Raw genomic sequence first — 20,485 nt, 5'->3', positions numbered from 1 at the left:
TACTTCAGATAAAATTAGGTTTTGCAATTCTGATGCTACAAAGCTAATTTACAAAGTTGAAAAACTGTGTTGAGGACATAGAAATCAATTTCGTAGTGGTATTAAATTATTTTTTCCTTTGGTCAGAGTAGTAGAAAATGCTGGAAACCATGGTAACCAGAAGTGCTGCCATGGTTGCCCCAGAGTCAAGTTAAAATGAGCAAGCTGTGTTTGTCTTGATTAAAATAAGAGAAAGAGGAGGAATAGAGAGAAGGGAAAGAATTGGGTTAATGACCTGGACAACAGCACCAGCAATTGCAGTGAGACACGGAGCTGTGGCTGTGGGATCCTGGCACTTGTGCTGCCTCACAGGAAGGTGCAGAGCCAGGAGGCTTTAGGAAGGGAAGGACACACATCAGCCCTCTTTGTCCTTACCTTATTCCCTTCCCTGTCTGTGTTTTGCAGGTTTATATACGGATAAAGGATGATGAGTGGAATGTCTATCGAAGGTACGCTGAGTTCAGAAGCTTGCACCATAAATTACAGAATAAGTACCAGCAAGTGAGGACTTTTAACTTCCCACCAAAAAAGGCCATTGGAAACAAGGTACTTGAGAGAACTCACTGTGTCAGTGAAAGTTGGGGGAAAAATCTCTCTTGTTCATACACAAAAAATGAGATGACATAAATATTTTCACACTTGCTAGTACCCGATATTTTTATAGACTTTCCCCCTACCAGCTGGAGATTCACTGATGTAGGTAATGCATTGGTTTTTCCACTTACTGAGAAGTTTTATTGAACATACATACATGTATTGATGACATACACAAATGCACAAATGCTCAAAAACTAGATTCTATATGTAGAATGGAGTCTCTTCTCCATTTCTCTCCAAAAAAATGCCAGCAATTAACACTGGTGAGTAATTCATTAAATATTTCTGGAAATTTCAAAAAGTATCAATTTGAATTCCTTAAATTTCCTGCACTCTTCCCAATATTTTAAAGTTCTTTAAACCAGCTTTTTAAAGGCATGTAGGTACTTAATTTCTATAATCTGTGTCTTTTTGTCTTAGCCCTGCCATTTTAAAATGGGAATTTGTGTTTTCCTATCTATAGGGATTTTGAAATGAAACAGTAAATATTGTAGTATGTATGTAATAAATATGTAGTACCATGTAATAAAAATCTCAGTCATCAAAACTTTAAACTGCTCAAGAGTGTAAATACACATTGCAATATACACCACAAGTACAGTAAGGATTGAGAAGTAATTGAAGTAATTTTCCTTTCAGAGTAGGAATTATCTGAAAATTTTATTCAGCTATCACAAGTAAAATCTCCAATAAACTGGAGATTTAAATTGTGCTTATGACTAAAAACATATTTACTAAACTGCTGGGTTCTTAAATTAGAGTTCTGAAGGTTAATCAAATTTCTTAGCTTTTACATAGGATTCTCTTTCTACTCTTGTTTTGCCTTTGTATTACTGAGTGCTTGTATTAAATATTTAAGAAGCTCCAACTATAGTGATCCATGTGGTCATCAAAAGATAGCTGACATGACTGCAAAACTCAGATCTTTGTGACATTGTGTTTGGTATAAGACCACAGTAATACATATATTATTAAAATGCCACAATCATCCTTTGTGGTAGAAAAACAATCATTGCTCATTTGTATGAAGTAATATAAATTTTCAAAAAGAACTAGAAAAAAGAAATTCCTTCTGGGCATCCAGACGTCAGTGGATGTGGATTATGAATGTCTAAAGACAGTAACTTTGACTTCCAGTGATTTCCCAGGTATTTTGTAAAAATGAGTAGGTAAGTTTGGCACATGTGAAATGGCAGTGATGCACATGATCTGGGATGGGTGGTGATATATAAAATATATGTGAAATCTATCATTAAAATCCATAGGGCTGTTTGCTTGGCATAAGGTCCAGTTAATGTATTTCATTGCCTGCTGACTGAGGAAATGGAAGTACTTATAGAGCTTTTCTGCTTTTTTTTTCATCTATTAGAAGACCATGCATTTTTCATTTAATTTTTAGTGGACAGTTTTGTAATGGAAACCAGGCATTTTCTTTGTTACATAACTAATTCTCCTTTTTTGAAGTGATGGAGTGTCAGCCACTTCAGTAAATTACAAAAGACGCCTTTTAAGCTTTTTTTGATACTCTTTCATCCTTAATTACTTTAAATACTAATTGAGTTACAACTCCAGTTGCACAATTGATGCATACAAAATTATCAGTTGAGCAACTCATTAAAAAATTTGCATTGCTTATTCGTTCCGTGCTTTAGCTTTGAGCCAAAATTCTACCTTAATCTTGCATAAACCTACAACTGCTTATCAGATCTCAGAAAAAAGGGTTTTTTCTTTACAGTGAGAAGTGGGTGCACTCCTGAAAGACTCCTGTGGTGAGAGGTGGGGCAGTGGTGTGGTTGTGACCTGGAAGTCACAGAGTGACACTTCCAGCTCAGCTGTGCAAGGCTCAGTTTGTCACACAGGAGCTGATCTGCACAGCACATTGGCAGGCAGATTTTTGTCCTTTTAGTGGGGCTATTCTCTGTGTGTGCATTGCCCTTTGGAGTTTGCTCCATTTTGTTCAGTACTCCTTGGAAAATAATTGTGCATGTGACTGTGCCAAAGGCCCTGAGATGGCCCTGCTTTGCACAGCCAGTTGAAGGCTTAAAAAGAAGGTTTAAAAGTTCAGTATAAAATTAATCAATTCATGTGGGAGTGTCTGTCTTGGAATTCTGCAGAACTTTTAGTTTAGGATGAGGATTTGTGTAGAATGTTACACATGGAGGTGTTTAGTAATGAACATTAGAAGAGATATCACCAGTACTACTTTTTCAATACTGCTTTTTAAATTCAGTGGCTACCAAAGCTGGTTTACCTTTAAATACGCAGTTAGTTTTCAATATATATTTTTTCTCTCTGATATTACTTTTGCTGGTTTTGATAGAATTGGAGCTGTCTTCTCACTTCTAGATTAATCAATACAATCTTAAATCAATGCTTAAAGAACAGTTTCAGTATCTGAATTCTGCTAACAAAAGTATCTCTTACATTAATCTATGATTTTCATAGATTTCATCCTTTGCAACTCCTCAGTGTTATTAGATGCCCAAATAACATACTGGTAAAAACTAGTCCTCCATGTGTAAATGGCTAAAAGTGATCATTTTTCAGCTTTTGGTAAATGGCATTGATGCTTTTTATCCTTCAGGTGAGTACCTGGATGAGTTTATTCACTGCTTCCCTTCAGTGCACTCTGTACTGTGGGGCTGATGAAGGTGATGTGCTTTTTGTAGGTGTCAGAGGCATCCAGAGGTCTTGCTGTAATTGAAACCAGCACTGGATTTTGTGTTCAGTTACTTGTTCCAGATTTAGGGAACCTCCAGGACCATAAGAGGACACCAAATTCTGCAGAATGACCTGGAATCACTCTGTACACTGACAAAATACTGTCCAGTGCTTTGCTGTATTTGAGCTCAGAGGAAGGAACTTAACTAGAAGAGAATAATGTAGAATAAAATACAGAGAAGTATTAATTTTCATGCATATTATTCCTTTTTATTGCAGGAGGTCAGGTTCAAATATAAATTTGCAGAGTTTGACATTGGGAACATGCAAAAAGAAAGCAGAATTTCAGCTGAATGAGGATTTAAAAAAGTGTGAAAATCAAATATTATATATATTCATCAACTAGCAGTGGAATTTGAAAATATTTAACAATTATAACCCATTATTATTAATAACAATATAAATGTTGATAATTATGTTTGCAATGTATTTTGTGCCTTTTGTTTGCCTTCAGTTGGGACAATTTATCTTAAAAGTTCATGTTCATGGTATTTCAACAAATTATGTATGTAAGTTTAAAAACTAGCCTTTAATGCTTGAGGAAACCTCAGTTTAATATACAGAAATCCAATTAGTTGAAAAATAACTGAAAAAAGGAAAGAATACTGCTTTGGACAAGTAACCTTTTTACAATTACAAAGAAGAGTGTGTATTTGCCTTTGAGCTTGGTAACCTCATTTTCAGCACATTAGTTTAACATTTGAATTTAGTAAGTTAGAACTAAAATAAAGCATGGAAGAGAATAATTTGTTTTATAAATGTTGCTTCGAATCAAGTTAGGAATTTACTGAAGGAAAATAATAATGCTTGCAAGAGTCCATGTATTAATTTTCATCTATACTAGTCCCCATGCTATGTATGTTCTACTGAAGATCTTTCAGTGCTGGTAACAAATAATTGTCAAAATCTTTATGAGTAATCCTGGCAAGAATAAGAGTTCCTTATTCAATTCATCAATTTTTTGTTTGAGTTAAAGAAGAAATATATTTGTTCCCATGTGCTGTGGGTATAAGAGAAATGTCATATACTCAGCATATATTTTAATTCTTTTTTAACATGCAGACCAATTTCTTTAAAATGTATACATTTCAACTGTATTGTTAATATTTGAGCTGTTCAGGTTTGTAATTTTAAAAAATGTTCCCCTGTCTGTGATTTGCTCAGTATTTTCAATGTGGCTGTATATACCAAGATTTGCACTTTCAAACTGATTTTTCTTGCGTGAGATAGATTTTTTCCTTTCAGCAAGCCTTCAGGTACTTTGGATCTTTTGAACTCATCTGTCCATTGTCACTATTTGTCTGTAGCTGCTGCTTTCCTGTCAGGAGTGCCCAGGACAGGCTGGGTTCATGGGGCTGCACTCCAGGCCTGCAGTGAGCCCACTGATGGGAAGCTCATGAGGAGCACCTTGATACAAATTGGGAAGGGTTCCCTGTATAATTGCATACAAATATAATTTAACCTTTTTCATTTAAGATAACATTTAGCTTACATTTGGCTTCTGAGCCTTTGCTGGTGTTGTGTTGGTGTCTCTCAAAATAATGATTAAATATTGATACATGAATATTTACTAGACCAACTACCCTATTTTTTTGAATATTGCAGCATTCTTAAAATCCCAGTTGCTGCTTCTACATTGGGCAGATTATAGTAATTGAGAAAAGATCTAATTAAGAATCCTCTTGCAAGAGCGTTGTCCCAATAGAGGGCATATCAAAATAGAAGTGGTTCTTTAGTTCCACCAAAGACCTGAATTCAGTGATTGTGTAAGTGAGGAGAAATTGAATCAGGTAGCTTTGCACTGAGTGCTGACTTGGCTGCATGATATCCTCTGCTTTCCTTTAAAACGCTGGATACACCCCATATGGAAAGAATACACAGCACTTTGCTGAGATCAGAAGAGTGACTTTGCTGTGACTTCTCAGTTGCATTGGGGGAACAATACAGAACTCGAAAATAAGTTTCTGTCTCAGAGAAAATGTTGAGAGCAATGTAATTCATCATTTTTAGCCCATGCAACTGAAGCCTATGAGCTGTATTTCCAGCCATAGCTTGTTTCATGCTCGAATGTTAGTTCAGTAAAATGAATACGTACTTTTCACCTGTCAGTGGCTAACCTAAATTGTAGATTAATTTGTGTATGTCCCTATTTTAAAAAGTTCAAGTATATTATATGCATGTGTTTAAAAAGATTCTGTTTGTATATACATGAGTATGCATATGACAACGTCAGACAGCGTTTGGGATATATATGAAGCTGACTTCTGGAATTTATCTTGTGATTCTGCAAGTTCTGCTCTCCAGGATCTCTACCTTCCTGCCATTTATCAGTGGAAATCCTGCCTTTGCTCACAGAGTGCAGATGGATTCCTTTTCGTTTGTTCCCAACAGCAAAGCTGCTTTTTATCAGTGTTTGGTCTTTTTGCCTGTTGCTGGAGATAGTGAAGGGTTTATAGGCTGCAGGATAACTACTTTAGTATTAAAAAGCAGAGAAGATAGAGATTTTATTGCAAGTAAAAGAAAACAATAGAGCTTGCTCTTGTGCTTATACTGTTTATTGGTTTTTAAAGAAGTCTGTCAAGTAAAGAGTTGCCTGGCTCCATGTGTGTTTATATATACGTATGTATAGGAAGGAATTTGAAGCCATTCAAATTAGAGTTTGGGTGTTTATATTTTTGCTGTTCAGGGTTTCACATGGTGTCATTGCTGTGTAACCCCTGTCATGCATTTCCCTCCTGTAAAAGCTGATTGCTGTTTTTGGCAAGCAGGACCTGTCTGTTCACAGACAGTACCTACCCCCTTTAAAGCTGCTTTTAGACCAGATGATGGAGGAACTGAAGTCCCTTTGGAATGGGATGCAAGGAGAAGCAGCATGATAGGAACAAGGTTTTTTAAGGAACACACACACTCCTCCCACATAAAATATGCATTTGAAAATGGGAAGTATAACAATTCCTGTAACTAGTACATAGACAACAACAGAAGACGTGAAATGTTTGAAAGAAGATGATGCAGGAAGATTCTTAGGGGAGGAAGTGATTTCATTTTAGATTTGGGTGTTCTTCTGTCCAAATTCAGTAAATCAATTCAAGACATATCCTAAAATTTAAGTATGTGCTTGGCTTGCATTGGAATCAGAAGAACAGATATATGTGCTTTTGTCCTCTAGGGGATTTAGGAGCTCATAGAAACTGCCTTGCATCAGATGAGTTTGTCAAAGTCAGACTGTCAGGGGGAGCTGAGAAGAAAGCAAAATTTGTGGTTAATGCATCTGGGACAGGGGGCTAAATAATGTTTCTTGGTCCTAAACTTTGATATCCAATGTTTTCAAGTAGAATTGGTAGAAAATTATGACTCTGATGTTTCAGAATTGGGATACATTTATTAAAGGAGAAAAGCCTTGAAAATATAAATCCTCAAGTTATATATTAAAAATTTGGAGTTAAAGATTGCTTTCATTAATGCTGCTCAGGTGTGATGTAATATAGAAGCTTAAATTCTGCATTATTCTTGATTTTCTAAGTAAGTAGGTTTTAATTTTCAACCCTCTTAGTGGACTTAACTAGTGTATTGAGTTATTTTCGTGCTGTCTTTTGCCTTGTGGGTTATAGGAAAAACTGTAGCTAATATATATTTGACAGATATGCTTGTTCTATAGTGTGGGTAAAAGGAAAAGAAATGGACCCATTTGTATCGTGTTCAAACCAAGAAAGGAATTCAAAGTCATCTCATATATAGCTGTATGTGATAATTCTGTAATATAACACAGTTTTTGTGCCATTCTAAAGCCACAAAAGAAACTTTGTCTTGTAAGTTCGCTGCATTACTTTGTAGTAGAAAAGGTCAATTCTCAAAGAAGCTTTAAAATAGCAATTGGGACTAAATGAATACAATCTGGTTTTCAATATGTAACTTGATTGTAGTACCATACAAATAGAAATAAAAACCAATGTGACTCCTGGCATAGTCATTAAGATTTCTAGTCACAGCACACCTGTTTCCTGGCACTGTCACCTGCACATTAAGGGGGAATACAGGATATTCAGATTGTGAATCCAGAACCTCTGGGTTTTCTACTGCATAAGACTGCAGTTGATATTTTATGTATACAGCACTTAGAAAGAGCATTCAATTCTTCTTCATTTCCATTTTTTTGTCATATCAGTATCCAAGAGAAGAGAAATAAGTCAGCAGGAAATGGTTGGCTTTTATATGACAAATACTTTATAGTAAATGCTTCCCATTGTGTGGCATGAAATGTCTGGGTTACCTGAAACTCGGCATGAAGGTTAAATCGAGCCGAGTGCAGAGCAGCATATTTCATTTTCAGGGGTTTAATTTAAAAGGTAAACAGTTCTCCAGCTCGTGCTTCTCCATCTCCATCAGAATGTCTCACTGAATTAATCTGTTCATTTGGTGCTCAAGGGCACCATTTCAATGAAATAGTGAATTGAGTCATTTTCTTTTCAAGTTACAAAAATTTCCTGCTAATTGCTGTTGAAGTTTAGGAAGAAGGAATACAGACTATTTAGGGTCTACAAAACAAAACTTTGCCTGTCAAGAGATGTTTTTATTCCTGCTGTCTTGTAATGCTATAATCAAGAGAAGCAATTTATTCTGACAAATTATTGAATATAGAGCCCATAGAAACAGTTCAGATGGTGTTGCTTTGCATCATGACATTGTGGGGAAAAAAAGGAAAGTAATTTACATGCTGCTTGGACAACTGCTAGATAAAAATATGGCAGTTTTATAACAACTCATGCGTCATTTAGATATTCTAGTAGCCTCCTGGTATAAAATGAAAATATAAAAATACATTTTCTATATTTGTTTCTTATTGTGATGGTGATACTAAATTACCAAGTTACTTGGATTAATAAACTTCCTTTCAGAGAAATTTTAACAGGGACACCTAATTACAAAAACAAAAGTAAACCTTTCTTTTTTTGAATTTGAAATTTTACCCACATATTTCCCTTTCCTTACATATCAGTGTGCTTGATTTCACCTCTCTTCTCCTTCCCAATATGTATTGTTTTATAAATATTGGCAAATTTTAATCTTTCTTGCTTTACAGCTTTTTGGACAATCACAATTACTAAAGATATTCAGTGTTAATTTTTTAAAAGAAAAACTAAAAATTGAATACTTCAAATCATGTGAAATGCTGAAGGCACTTCCTGCGTGAAAAATCTGGGTTTCTTCATTGTATAATGTAAAATATCTTTGCATGAAGGCACAATAAATTATGGGCACTTAATATTCATCATTAATTCAATTTATATTTTAGAAAACAGAATCATCCCATCAGTATCTATCTGAATAATTTTTTTGTTAAAGAAAAATCTAGACTTTTATATGAGAGTAAAGTTTTTATTTCATTATTGATTTTTTTTAAGGGAAAGCATCACTGTAAGCTTGCTGTATATATAAGGTTTTACACTGTAAGCACTGTATGCAGCATGTTTCTAAAGGGTTTTAAGGGTTTTTTTTGTTGTTATTTTAAATTTAGAGTCTGTATTGGTCTTCAGGGCATTTTCAACCAGATTAAAGAATGAAATTAAGAAAGAAAACTGCAGTGTTGGAGAGAAGCACTGAACTGAGACACATTTTAACTAATATTGTTGATAGTTATTACTGTAATATAGGCTAGTGAAAAAATGGATCTCAATTTCATAAACTGTTGTGTTGTAGTTTGCAGAATCTCCTGAATAAAATTATAGGGTAGACCGCTAATACTTTATCTGAGGAGAAAACAGAAATAGTGTTTCCCTATTCAATAGCTGAGGATGAGATAAGCCCTAGGGGTCTTGCTGAAGTTTTTTATTGATGCTTTTTAATTAACAGTTGATTCCTGACCAGTTGACAAATTAACACATGGTTGGCATATGTCTATAAATAACCAAATATTTAGATGACACTGGATTTTATTAGCATAACATTTTCTAACAGTGGCATTAAGTATAACACTAAAAAGAGATCAGTTTTAGATTTATTCCCAAGCTTTCTTTTTTCTGTTGGCATATTTACTGATTAAAATGTTGCTTTGATTAAATAGGTGCTTCACTGAGGGCATTACAAGGCTGTAGCTCACCCACAGCATGTCTGCTGCTGGATGGCTTTGCAGCAATGCCTTTTTCAAACTACTTTATCTAAAAGCACTTTCCTGGTACAATTGAAATGAACCCAGAGGTGGAGATGGAAATGCATTGGCTATTTTAGTAGAGAAACACAGAGTAATAATTACCATTATGTAGTAAATCTCTATTTAAAGGAAAATAGATTTCTTTTCAAAACTGACAGTTCCTTGATTTCTTCTTTGTATCTCTTCCTCTTAAATTCCTGTTTGTTCCACTGAACAGTAAATGTGCAAAAAATCCCATGCTGGGATGGGGAAAATGGCAATTTCATGTGTTGTATACCCTTGTTATGTTGTATAACACTGGCCTGGTTCTGCCATACAGAAGCTGACAATACAAGCAAGATGGAAATTTTAAGCTTATGTAGTTTCAATAATTTTGAGATGATTTTTTTGTGTAATATAATGGCATCTGGTATATTCAGGATTGGAAACTGTACCTTCCTAACAGTTTTATGATGCAATAGTTATTGAAGAACAGATGTACTGAAGTTATATTTTACTGTGACCTGTGCAAAGGTGTCAGCCTGTCAAGTGCATATTTGCTATATAACTTTTAATTACAAACTAGTGAGAATGACTCAGCAACTGAATATGTAATTGCTCCCATCTCAGTTTCTGATTTCCAGCTTCATTTTGAGGTTAGCATTTGGTGCCTCATAAATGAATAAAAACTGATATGATAATTTTGCTAAGACTGGCTGGCCAAGATGAGGGAAAGTATTGGGCTACATTAGGATAACCTGAGTTTATTTCTGCGTTTGCAGGTTCAACTTTGAATGGCAGTATTGTCAGCTTAGTTTAGGATGGGATGCATAGTGTGGTATCAGAGGCTGATTAAAGTTCTAGAGCCGTATTTCCTTTTATTTCATATTTCCTTTTATCTTAATTGATTTGGATTGAGCCCTCAGCTGTTTTGTTGTTTGCTTTTGTTTGGGTTATTTTTTTCCCTGGTGCTGCCAGCAGGAGGTTGGTTAAATGCTAAGGAATGGTTGGAACCTCAGGAGCAGTGAGTTTGATGTGATTGCAACAGCACCAAGCCCAGAATCTAGAATTGTTTTATGTGTCCTTAAATCATGGCAGGTAACAATGGCAATCACAGCATTTCCAAAAGCTCCTGGAAAATATTTGAAACATCTTAACTGAGCTGTCCCATTAATAATGAAGACCATCAATGTTTCACCATCTGTTCCATACTAACAGTGTGTATAAAAGACCAGCAGTTGTGTGAAACAATTTAAACTGCAAGTGGGAATGAGCTTGGCTTGTAATGAAAAACTGCAAAACAGCATGACAAAATATGCTACATCAAGACTCTGCTTCTTAGTTTTACACCTTAACATCATCTTCTCATATATGTTGAGAGTCTATAACATTTCCATTGTCTCTTACAATTTTTAGAGTTTTGTAATTTGATACTAGCATTTTGCCATGGGCAGAAGAAGTGTGGCAAATAATCAAAAGAATCTCATACAACATTTTGAGAGAATTTTGGATTAAAAATATTTTCTCAGCTGTATTTTGATGCTTCTGTAATCTAAAGGACTTATGCTTGTTAACTGAAATTTTGTGGTCTCTTAATCAAAACTGTGTGCTCTTGAGCTGTAGGCTAATAAATTACTTTCACTGTTAGTGCAGAAACAGTAGCAGATTTACTTTTTAGAAAATATGCCTAAAAAACTTCAGTGAAGTCTTAAAAGTGAGTCTTTATTTAAGTACTGTTAAGTTATCTTTCTGTGTATTTGTTTCCCTAAAAATGAAATGATGAAATCTAATCTTTAATGATGTGAAAATGCAAAGTTTTTTTGCAAAGTGTATATGTTTGTAATTTTAACAAAATTACTTTGTCCTCAAGGTATATACACATCAAGTGTGCATAAATGTGTATATTGAACCCTAGGGGAAGATGATGTTTTCTTGGCTGTTTTCTGTGTGAATACATGTGCAAACGTAGGCTTGTGTCGACTCATACAATCACCAAAGACATTTACTAAAAGTAGGGGGTGGGTGTCACTGACACAAACCCAAATCAAAAAATTTCCCTTTATTTTTTGCTTGTAAATAAAAGTAGGTGTTTGTTTACGAGTTGGAATGTAAAGTACTACCTAGATTTCTGCTGTGGATAATTGGGTCCGCTAAAAAGAAGGTTATAGGTACTTTTTTATAATTTAAAACTGAAAAAATTGGCCAGGCTTCGAGCCAGTTGTGTTTTTCTGCTACCAATTGTTCTGTTTACTATATTGTGACAAAATCTCTTTATTACTGCAACAGCTTGGCAGTAACAACTCTGTGCTAAAATCATTGCTCTGAGTAGCAGACCTGCTGTTGCAGAACGCACGTTCAATGATAAAGTGCAGACCTGGAGCTGAATCATTTTGACCTTCGTTTACATTGCTTCTGGTGAGGACAGCGAGCCTCAGTACATGGTACAGAATTTCATGGTAGATTGCTTGGTGTTTGTTTTACAGATCAAATTTGTGTCAGAGTAAAAGAACATTTTTAACTCTTTTCAGGCTGGGTTTTTGTTTCTGGGTCGTTCTGCCTTTTTCTTGGACAAATGGCAGAAAAATAGCCATATTATAAGCACTAATTTGATTATCTGTAAACAGCAAAAAGTGCATTCCCTAAGCGTGTTCTGGCAGTCTTAATTAGAAAAGTCCTTTGTGGGTTATTTTCTGTAGTCAAGGAGACTCTTTAGGGTAACATAAGGGATAGAAAGTACCTACCTTCAGCATTTGGCTCCTGTGTCTATAACAAAAGTCCTTCCTGTGAAAGATGATGTTTTTAGTTAAATACATTTACAGTACAGAAGTTGTACTAAAGGAATGCAGCTTCTGCTTAAGAGAAAACTTAAACATAACAAATTATTTCACTGAAAATACTGTTGTTGAAGATTTGTGACCAAAAAAACTTCACGATTGAAAAAGTTGCTGAATGTGGTATTTAAAAATGGAGGTTTTCTAGTCAGCTTGGAAACGTGACTGACAGAAGTGATGGAGGTAGAGTGAAGGAGGTGCAGTGGGCGTGAGGCAGTTCTGGGGAAGGCTCTGAGCTGAGGCTGGGCCTGCACTGGGACTGGGGCATGGACCAGAGCAGGATTATCCTCCCCCCATGGCACAGCCCAGCAGCCCCTGGGGGAGGAGGACTCCAACTGGAACAGGCTCAAAAGTCACCTCTGCTCTGGGTAAAGCTTGAGAACCAAAGCTCTTCCACAAACTTTTTCATCTTCCCAGACATCTCCCATGCCTCCCTGTCTTGTCTTCTGCCTCACACAGCTGGTGGCAGCAAATAAGTGTCCCTCCAATGATGTGGTACTTTAAATCCTTTAAATCATAGGCTGTTCCTTGAGCCTCATCAAAGAATCCAGTGGGAACCAAAATCTTAGTGAAAAGAAAAAAAATAGTAACATAGGTGTCAATTGTTTAATGAGCATTGAAAAGCACATTTATTCATTATTATAGTTCCATTTTATGGCAGTATTCAATCATGAATTAAAATGTTTTTAATGTTCCCAGCAGCCTGTATAGGCTTCAGTTCCACACGTTTGTCCTCCTGCAGCAGGGCAGGGAGCAAGCTCTGCTCTGCTCTGTCCCAGCAGCAGCTGCTCTCAGCTGTGGCAGTGGGGCACTGACCCTGCAGAGGGGTTTGGGGGGAGTTCCAACAGCTCAGCTTTGCTGGTTAAATAAAGGATGAGTTTCAGATCACTTGCAACACAACTGGTGTGTGGAGTGTGTGTACGTTGCTGAAAAAACATGTGGCTGATAAAAATGAAATAGCAAAGTATATAATATGTAGGGGGTTTTTCATTTCCTCTTAGATCTTGATTGCATTAATTTATTTGATTAAGGAATACATTAATTAATTTTGCATTACATTACTTCATTGAATGAAATATATTAATGTAGAACTGGAATGTTGAAACAGGACTGGACATCTGTGTAAGTTCATATGTAGAAAAGAAAAATAAAATGAATCTGTATATATTTTGGAATTTCATTAATTTAATTCAGCAATGTAAGCACTCCTTAAGTTTTTGAAGTCTGTAAGTATGGATGTCTTCAGCAATTTCTTACATCTTACTCGATTATGTCTCTACAATTATGTCTGATTTGTTATTCCTAAAAATATTCCTGTTCCTGGTAACTTCTAATGGGAGGGAAGAACAGAACAAAATGTCAGTGAAGGTTCTAGGAATGCTACAGGAGCATCCCTGCTTTGATGGTGTTATTCTGTTCTATCTAGGGAAGCAATAACTTTCAGATTTGCATCCCATGCCTGGCAGCATGGGCTGAACCTTTTCCATACAATGAATTTATTCAGTGTTGTCAAATGTATTTATGGTGTTTTGTTGGTGGGTTGTTCCCCCCGCCCAAGAAACAAGAAATAATTTCAATACCTTTTCTTACAGGCATAAATAACACAGGGTGGATAGACACATCTTTTAGATAATGGTTGGTTTTGAGAGCTGTAGTTGTCTAATAATAGGTTTGGCTTGGTGCCTAAAGAACATACTGTGACATTTACACCAGGTGAGCAGCGCCAGCACTGCCGAGACAGAGCACTTTGGCTGGAGCACAAAGCATCCAGCACTGATGTCACTGTAAACCTGTCAGAGCTGCCCACTCCAGGGAAATGTGTCACCTTTAGATTACAGTCCACTGTAATTGTGATCCCTCACGGGGAAAAGCCTTAAAGTATATGTAAGTTATGGGAGGCATGGCATCTTGCTGCTTGTGATAAACTTTTAAGCTCATCAGCAGAATGTGGAGTTTATGGAACTATTCTATTTATTTGGACCAACATATAAAGTATAAAGTCCTGGATCTAAAATGCTACAGAAACTTTTAAAATTTTAATTAAAATTAAAAAACACTTAAACATTTTTATGAGAGTAAACATTTAAATGTAAAACATTTTAATGAGAGTTGTGATATAATATTAAAAGAATCTACTATATGAAGACATCATCACAAAATAATAATTAATTACATAAAAATGCTGGACAAATACTTATCCATTCTGGAGTTTGTGCACCCAATATCTGAAAAGTATGAACTGGGGAGACATTGTGGGAGCAAGTCAGCATTTCCTCCTGCAAAGACTGGTAATTCTGGATTTCAAAAAAATGCATAAATTGTTATGCCACAGCCTCTGTGCTGCTGCTCTGCTGTTCTGCTCTGCCTCTCTAAGATTGCAGTGGTTTATGGTCCAGAGAAGACAGATTCTGCCAGGGAGAGGATCTGACATCCTGTCAGTGGATGTTTTTGTGAAACAGGTTTTATTAGGATTCATGACTTTCCTTTATCTCTAAGGACAGAGTTAAGGGGCTTTTGCATATTGCCAACATATTTATGTAGCCATAATAACAGAGATTATCAAAAGATCAATTTTTATGCTTACTAGGACTGTTTAGTTGCATTATAAAGTTGAGAAACATGTTCTTTGTGCCATTTATTTTTTTCCTCACTATTTTTAGGATGCAAAGTTTGTAGAAGAGCGACGCAAGCAGCTACAAAATTACCTAAGGAATGTAATGAACAAAATTATTCAAACGGTGCCAGAATTCACAGCCAATCCCAAAAAAGAGACACTTATCCAGCTGATGCCCTTTTTTCTGTAAGTATCTGTCAAGTACTCAAGAAAATATTAAGGTTTTTTCATCACAGATTAATTTAAAATATAATGCCAGCATCTCCAAAATCTTTAAAACAGTAGTTTTTTGTTTGTTTTTAATGGAAGGCTCCTGTTCAGACTGCAGATGCTTTTGTTATATTTAAAGGAATATATGACATATGGAGTAATTTTTTTTGTTTAAATGGTGATTCTGAATGAAAATCACAGTGTAAAGTGTAAAGCTTTCAGAAATATCTAAGTGACTTTAAAATCTGCATCTATACACGCTCTTCAAACATTACATATTTTCAATTTCTTCTCTTTGGCCTTCTTTAATTTTGTTTCGATTTTGCTTGTGTGGGGTTTGTATTATTTTTTAATCTTTGTTTATGGGGAATAAGGGTAGAGCTCTATTAGAATCCTTACTAACCAAATAAAAAAGTCAAGCTGCTGAACACTTTTTAGCTGAGATTTGCAGTCTGCTGATGCATGTTGTGATTTCATTAATGTTAAAGTTGAATATGTCCAGAAATAACAGTGGTCTGTTAAGCATCTCAGACTCTTTGATATACCATCACACAAGGGGTATAATCTGGTAAAACTATCCCTTTTCCCTTTAAACGTATTTCTTTATATATTTGTAAATGATATTTAAAACCATTTAGGAAATAATATTAATGAAATCTTTTTTTGAAAGTCGTGTTCTTTCACTAGTAATTTTTCAGTGTAATGGTTTTTAGTACTACACCTGTACAAATTATGTAGAGATTGAACACTCATTTACACTAAATCCTTATGTGAAATTTGCTGTCCACGAGCCTCTGCACAGGGATTGTGCATCCATGCCTGTGAATCCATGGGTGGATTCATTTGCAGCTTCAAGACCAATTTGAAATGAATATGTTTCATCACAGCACACATATTTAGTTGTATTATTGCCTGGTCTTTTGCAGAGTGTGTCAGATTTTCAAGTTGAAATTGCATTTCAAGAAAGCTCTATTTATTAGAAAATGTAATAGATGAGTGGAAGAATGCCAAGATGCATTTTGTGGCATTCATGAGTTTCCAATTTTTCTGTGGATTTGAAATCAATTTGATGAGACATCTTGCTGATGGTGGTATAAATGGTGAAGTGATGTTTGTGGGGAAAACTTAAGAGACTTGCCTTTACTCCCTAAGAATTTATTGTCTAGAATTTGACTAAGGGCTGTAAAGATGGAAATGGTTGAAAGTTCCAGTTGAGGGGCTCATGTGTAGCTTTTTTTTGAGTAATTTTAAAAAATTATCCTTTATGCTGTACTTAGTTTTGATTTTTAAAGAAGAGGGGGGAAAATGCAAAATATATTTGCAATTGTAAAATGTAATTTTAAATCCAATTATACTCCTTTTCCTGTGTTGTTTTTTTTTTAATCTTAAAACCCTATTGTTACAGAAATAATTTATTACACTGTTTTTTGGTTCTGAGAAACAACATATCAAGAATAGTATATTTATAATCTCCTGGCCACTTATGTGTACAACAGCAAGGGAGAAAAAGTGTCCTCTTACTGCTCAGCCCTAAACAATTGCTTTCTGATACTTCATCTTACCTCTTTTCTAAGCGTGTAAGTAGAATTTAGTTCTCATGTTTCTGTTTATTAAAGGAAGTGCCAGGTATGGGGACCTGCACAGGACAAGATTAAAATCACAATCCATGTAATGGCTTCTACCACTGCTGCACAAGTCTGAGTGAACACTATTTCCCTTTATAAAACCCTTCAACTCGATTTCTTCCAATAAATGTAATGCAGGGAGAGATTCAATTAATTTCACAGAAAGAGCAAAGTTTTATTGAGAAGGCAGCACGTTTAAATTCCAAAATTCAAGGGGTACAATTTAGTTAGTGAAGCATTGTGATATAAAATAATGCAGTTATCTCTAAGGAGAGAGATTTGCTGAAGGAAATTGGCCAACACCATTTATCACCCATGCATCACCCACCCCTGTGATGCACTGCACTGGTGCTAACCCTGGTGTGGGTGTGCCACAGGTGGCAAAAAACCTGTTTATTTTTAGAGGGTTTTTTCAATTTGGCAATTTCATAATTCTTAACACATTGCATAAGACAATGGACTGGAATGTTCTGTGATATCTGGACATTATGGCAGAGATTCTGTTCCTTCAGAACAGAATTATTTCCTGAGAACTTTTTGTTATATAACAAATGTATCAGCATTCTCTCTTGGCTAGAGTAGATACTTCTCTCTGGGAATGCCAGTGGGATTCTGGAAAAAATCAGCTGTTGAGCAAAATAACTATATTCGTCATCTAAAACAGCAGACAAAATAGCTTTTTAATGCATCTTACTACTGAGATATCAGACTCTTCTGCAGCTACAGCAGCAGCATTAAATAAATAAAAAGAACTTTTCTAGAAGATGCTCCTTCTATCAGTGTCTGAAAGTGCCATCATTTCTAGGCTATCATTTGAACTCTATGGCCGTTGTTATATGAGAGTCATGACCTGGCACTGCTGGGGATTTGAAAAGCATCTGAAAGAAAATGCATTTCAGTTCCACTTCAGATTGCCAACTTCTCCAGTATTATCCTTCTGTAATGGGTTTTGAACTTCATCAACAGGAGACTTTAACTATCTTGGAGTCTGTGAATTGTTTATTACATTAATCAGTTGTAACCTTTGTACTGTACCTGCAATTCTTCTATTCTGTTAGGTTTAATAATATTTTAATATAAAACACTGTAAACACATACAAAAATTCTGATACATTTAATTTTCCTCTGTAGCACAAATGTATGTACAGTTAGTTGCATCTTTATCAAGCAGTAATTACAAAACATTGAGGTAGTCTTAGGACTGGGCTGTAGACAGTAGTGACACCTCAGTCTGGGGAAAAAATTACAGTCTTGATAAACACTCTCCAGAGCATTAGATCTGTCTGTTAGGAAGCAATGAAATAGAAAATTAAAAAAAAAAATCTGGTCCTAAAGAGTTCCTTCTCACTGCAAAATTACGTGACCAGGCTTCAGTGTGCAAATTAAAAATCCCACCAGGGTTATATCTGATTAGGCATCCTATAGACAGAAATTACAGGGTCAGTTTTAATTAATCACTTCTAAGACCTGATTGTGGTCCTAGAATATGATTATGATGAACAGAACATAAGATTAATATCTCTAAGACTGAATCCACTGTTAATTTAATGCCAGAATGAATATTACCTAAAATTTGTATTGTGAGTTTTTTCCTTTGGGAATTCCTCCCTTTCAAGTGCAGTGGTTCCATACAATCAGGCCCAGATCTAACAGGGAAAAACATTTAAACTGATCTGCATCCAACAGCCTGGCACTCTTACTGAGGAAGGAATTTCTTTTATTTTGAAACTCAGCTAACAGTTTGCAGTACAATAATGTGAATGAGTTTGCTGCTCTTCCCATCATGGGATCAAATGCTCGTGGTGACTTTTGGAAGTGTCTCTAGTTCTCAATCCTTGTGCTGTGAACTGTCATTGATGTACTTTTTCTTTCTCAGTCTCCACCACTTGTAGTATCAGTTTGTATCTTTTTCAGTTTTGACACTGCATTGGCTCAGTCACAGGGTTGGTCAAAGAGTTTCCTTTTTAGTCCACTTTCATGTCTTCATGTAAAAAATAGATTGCTAAGCTGCTAATTTGTCTGTTTGCATGCTGAATAAAAAATTCTTTGCAGTATTAAAATTGACATTACAACATAAAATTTCCAGTCCACGTGGAGCAGAAACTAAATCAAGAATTGGCACTGCTGAATTAAATTGCTATATCTGCTACCTGGTGAAGGCCTTTCTGCTAATATTTACTAAAATAAACATTTTTTTGCACTTACGATTGGTTCATTATGGATAAACAAAGCTGATTATAACAAATACAGTTGTGTTATAATCACATTTTTATCAATATGAAAAATTATCACACACACTTAGCTCTTTGTAAATAAAACCAGGAGGGATCTTAGGCAACAAGAATCACAATTCTTTGGACCATATAATTGAGTCTTTCAATATAAATTATGATATAGGTTGTATGATTTCAAAAGCTGTAAAAAGTTGGGAAAAGGAATTCTAAAATGCTGTGATGGTCCAGTTTTCTGTCTCTGTGGTTTCTGTATAAATTGTCCTCATTTTTTAAAAGAGATTTTCTTTCCATCATCCTCATAATGGGCACAAACTGAAATGCAGGAAAAAGAATAAAACCCCTTTTTTTTTCCACTGTGAGGGAGATGGAAGCATCTATCAGTTTGCCCAGAGGTTGCTGACACTCCACGTTTGGATTGGACAGGACACAGCCCTGGGCATTCTTGTGGGGTTTGGCTCAGTGATCTCTGCAGGTGCCTTCCAGCCTCAAATCGCCTGTAAATCTAGAATATAATCTGAACTCCAGTTGTGTTTTACACCCACCCTGCACAAAGAAGGGTTGGCTAAATTACAGCTCACACAGTGTTTGTTACCTGTGGGCAAAACAAAAGTCTGGGCATGGGAAGCTCCTACAACACAGACTGCACTTGGTAGCTGTGCAAAGCCATTCAGTAGGAATATTGCCACCGTGCTGGTTCTGTTGCATTGGCAGTGCAAATGTTTGGATAAAAATACATGCAAGAATGGTATAAACACAATTTGGTGAGTTTTTTCACACATTGCTGTGCTAAGTACTTTTTTATCTCGTATTGTAGGCCACAGGTACATGCTACACTGGTTTCTAAATAACAATTTTATGTTCTGCTGAGCTGCAAAGCTGGACATTTATCCCCTTGTGGGAGCTGCTCAAACAGATGCTTGAACAAAAGCAGGGAATGTGCTCAGTAAGTAATCAGCAGGTTCTGTTGTCTGCAGGAGGTGTTTGAACACCAAAGGAGGCATCAGTTCTTTGTGATGATTAGTGGATTGTAATTTTCAAAAAATATGTTGTCTCCATTTCCCCTGGGTAACATTACTGGCAGCATATTTGATAGCAGAAGTTGTATTCTTGGGTGTTCTGTGTCAGTTGTCTTTGAGTCACCAACTTAAATTGTAGTAAAAAAAAATCACTATTTGTACCTCTTTCTCATTTTGTAAAATGCTTCCACCCTCTTAGAAGATAAAGTTATGAGAAATGTGATAGAGAGAGACTGATAGGCAAATTTCAATGCCAACCAATCAGCAACTCAAAAAAGAATGTCCTCCTGGGAATACTCCTCTCAGATTTATTTAGCAGTAAACAGTGTCTAAAGCCAATATCTGCTTTTGGTCTTGTAGACAACAAAGTTAAAATACTGTGGAAGAATAGATGTTTGTTCTGAAAGGATTGAAGGATTTTGGTTTGGTTTGGATTTGGCAGTTTTCTCATCTCTATTTCAGTTGTACTTG

The 20,485-nt window shown here is 35.7% G+C and overlaps 1 protein-coding gene across 2 annotated transcripts in view; it reads left to right on the top strand.

Annotated features, from left to right (window-relative positions):
• Nucleotides 1-20,485, top strand: part of SNX29 (sorting nexin 29) — a 100,582-nt gene that overhangs the window by 54,857 nt on the left and 25,240 nt on the right. For both annotated transcript variants that reach the window (XM_063414093.1, XM_063414094.1), the window contains exons 19-20: nucleotides 445-585; nucleotides 14,976-15,115. In XM_063414093.1, the coding sequence (XP_063270163.1) occupies nucleotides 445-585; nucleotides 14,976-15,115 (281 nt within the window). The remainder of the gene's footprint in view (nucleotides 1-444; nucleotides 586-14,975; nucleotides 15,116-20,485) is intronic.

Source organism: Prinia subflava, chromosome 17 (assembly GCF_021018805.1).
Source record: "Prinia subflava isolate CZ2003 ecotype Zambia chromosome 17, Cam_Psub_1.2, whole genome shotgun sequence".
NCBI classification, from domain to species: domain Eukaryota; kingdom Metazoa; phylum Chordata; class Aves; order Passeriformes; family Cisticolidae; genus Prinia; species Prinia subflava.
Note: the sequence above shows the minus strand (reverse complement) of the source record. Positions and strands in the feature narration are given on the sequence as shown.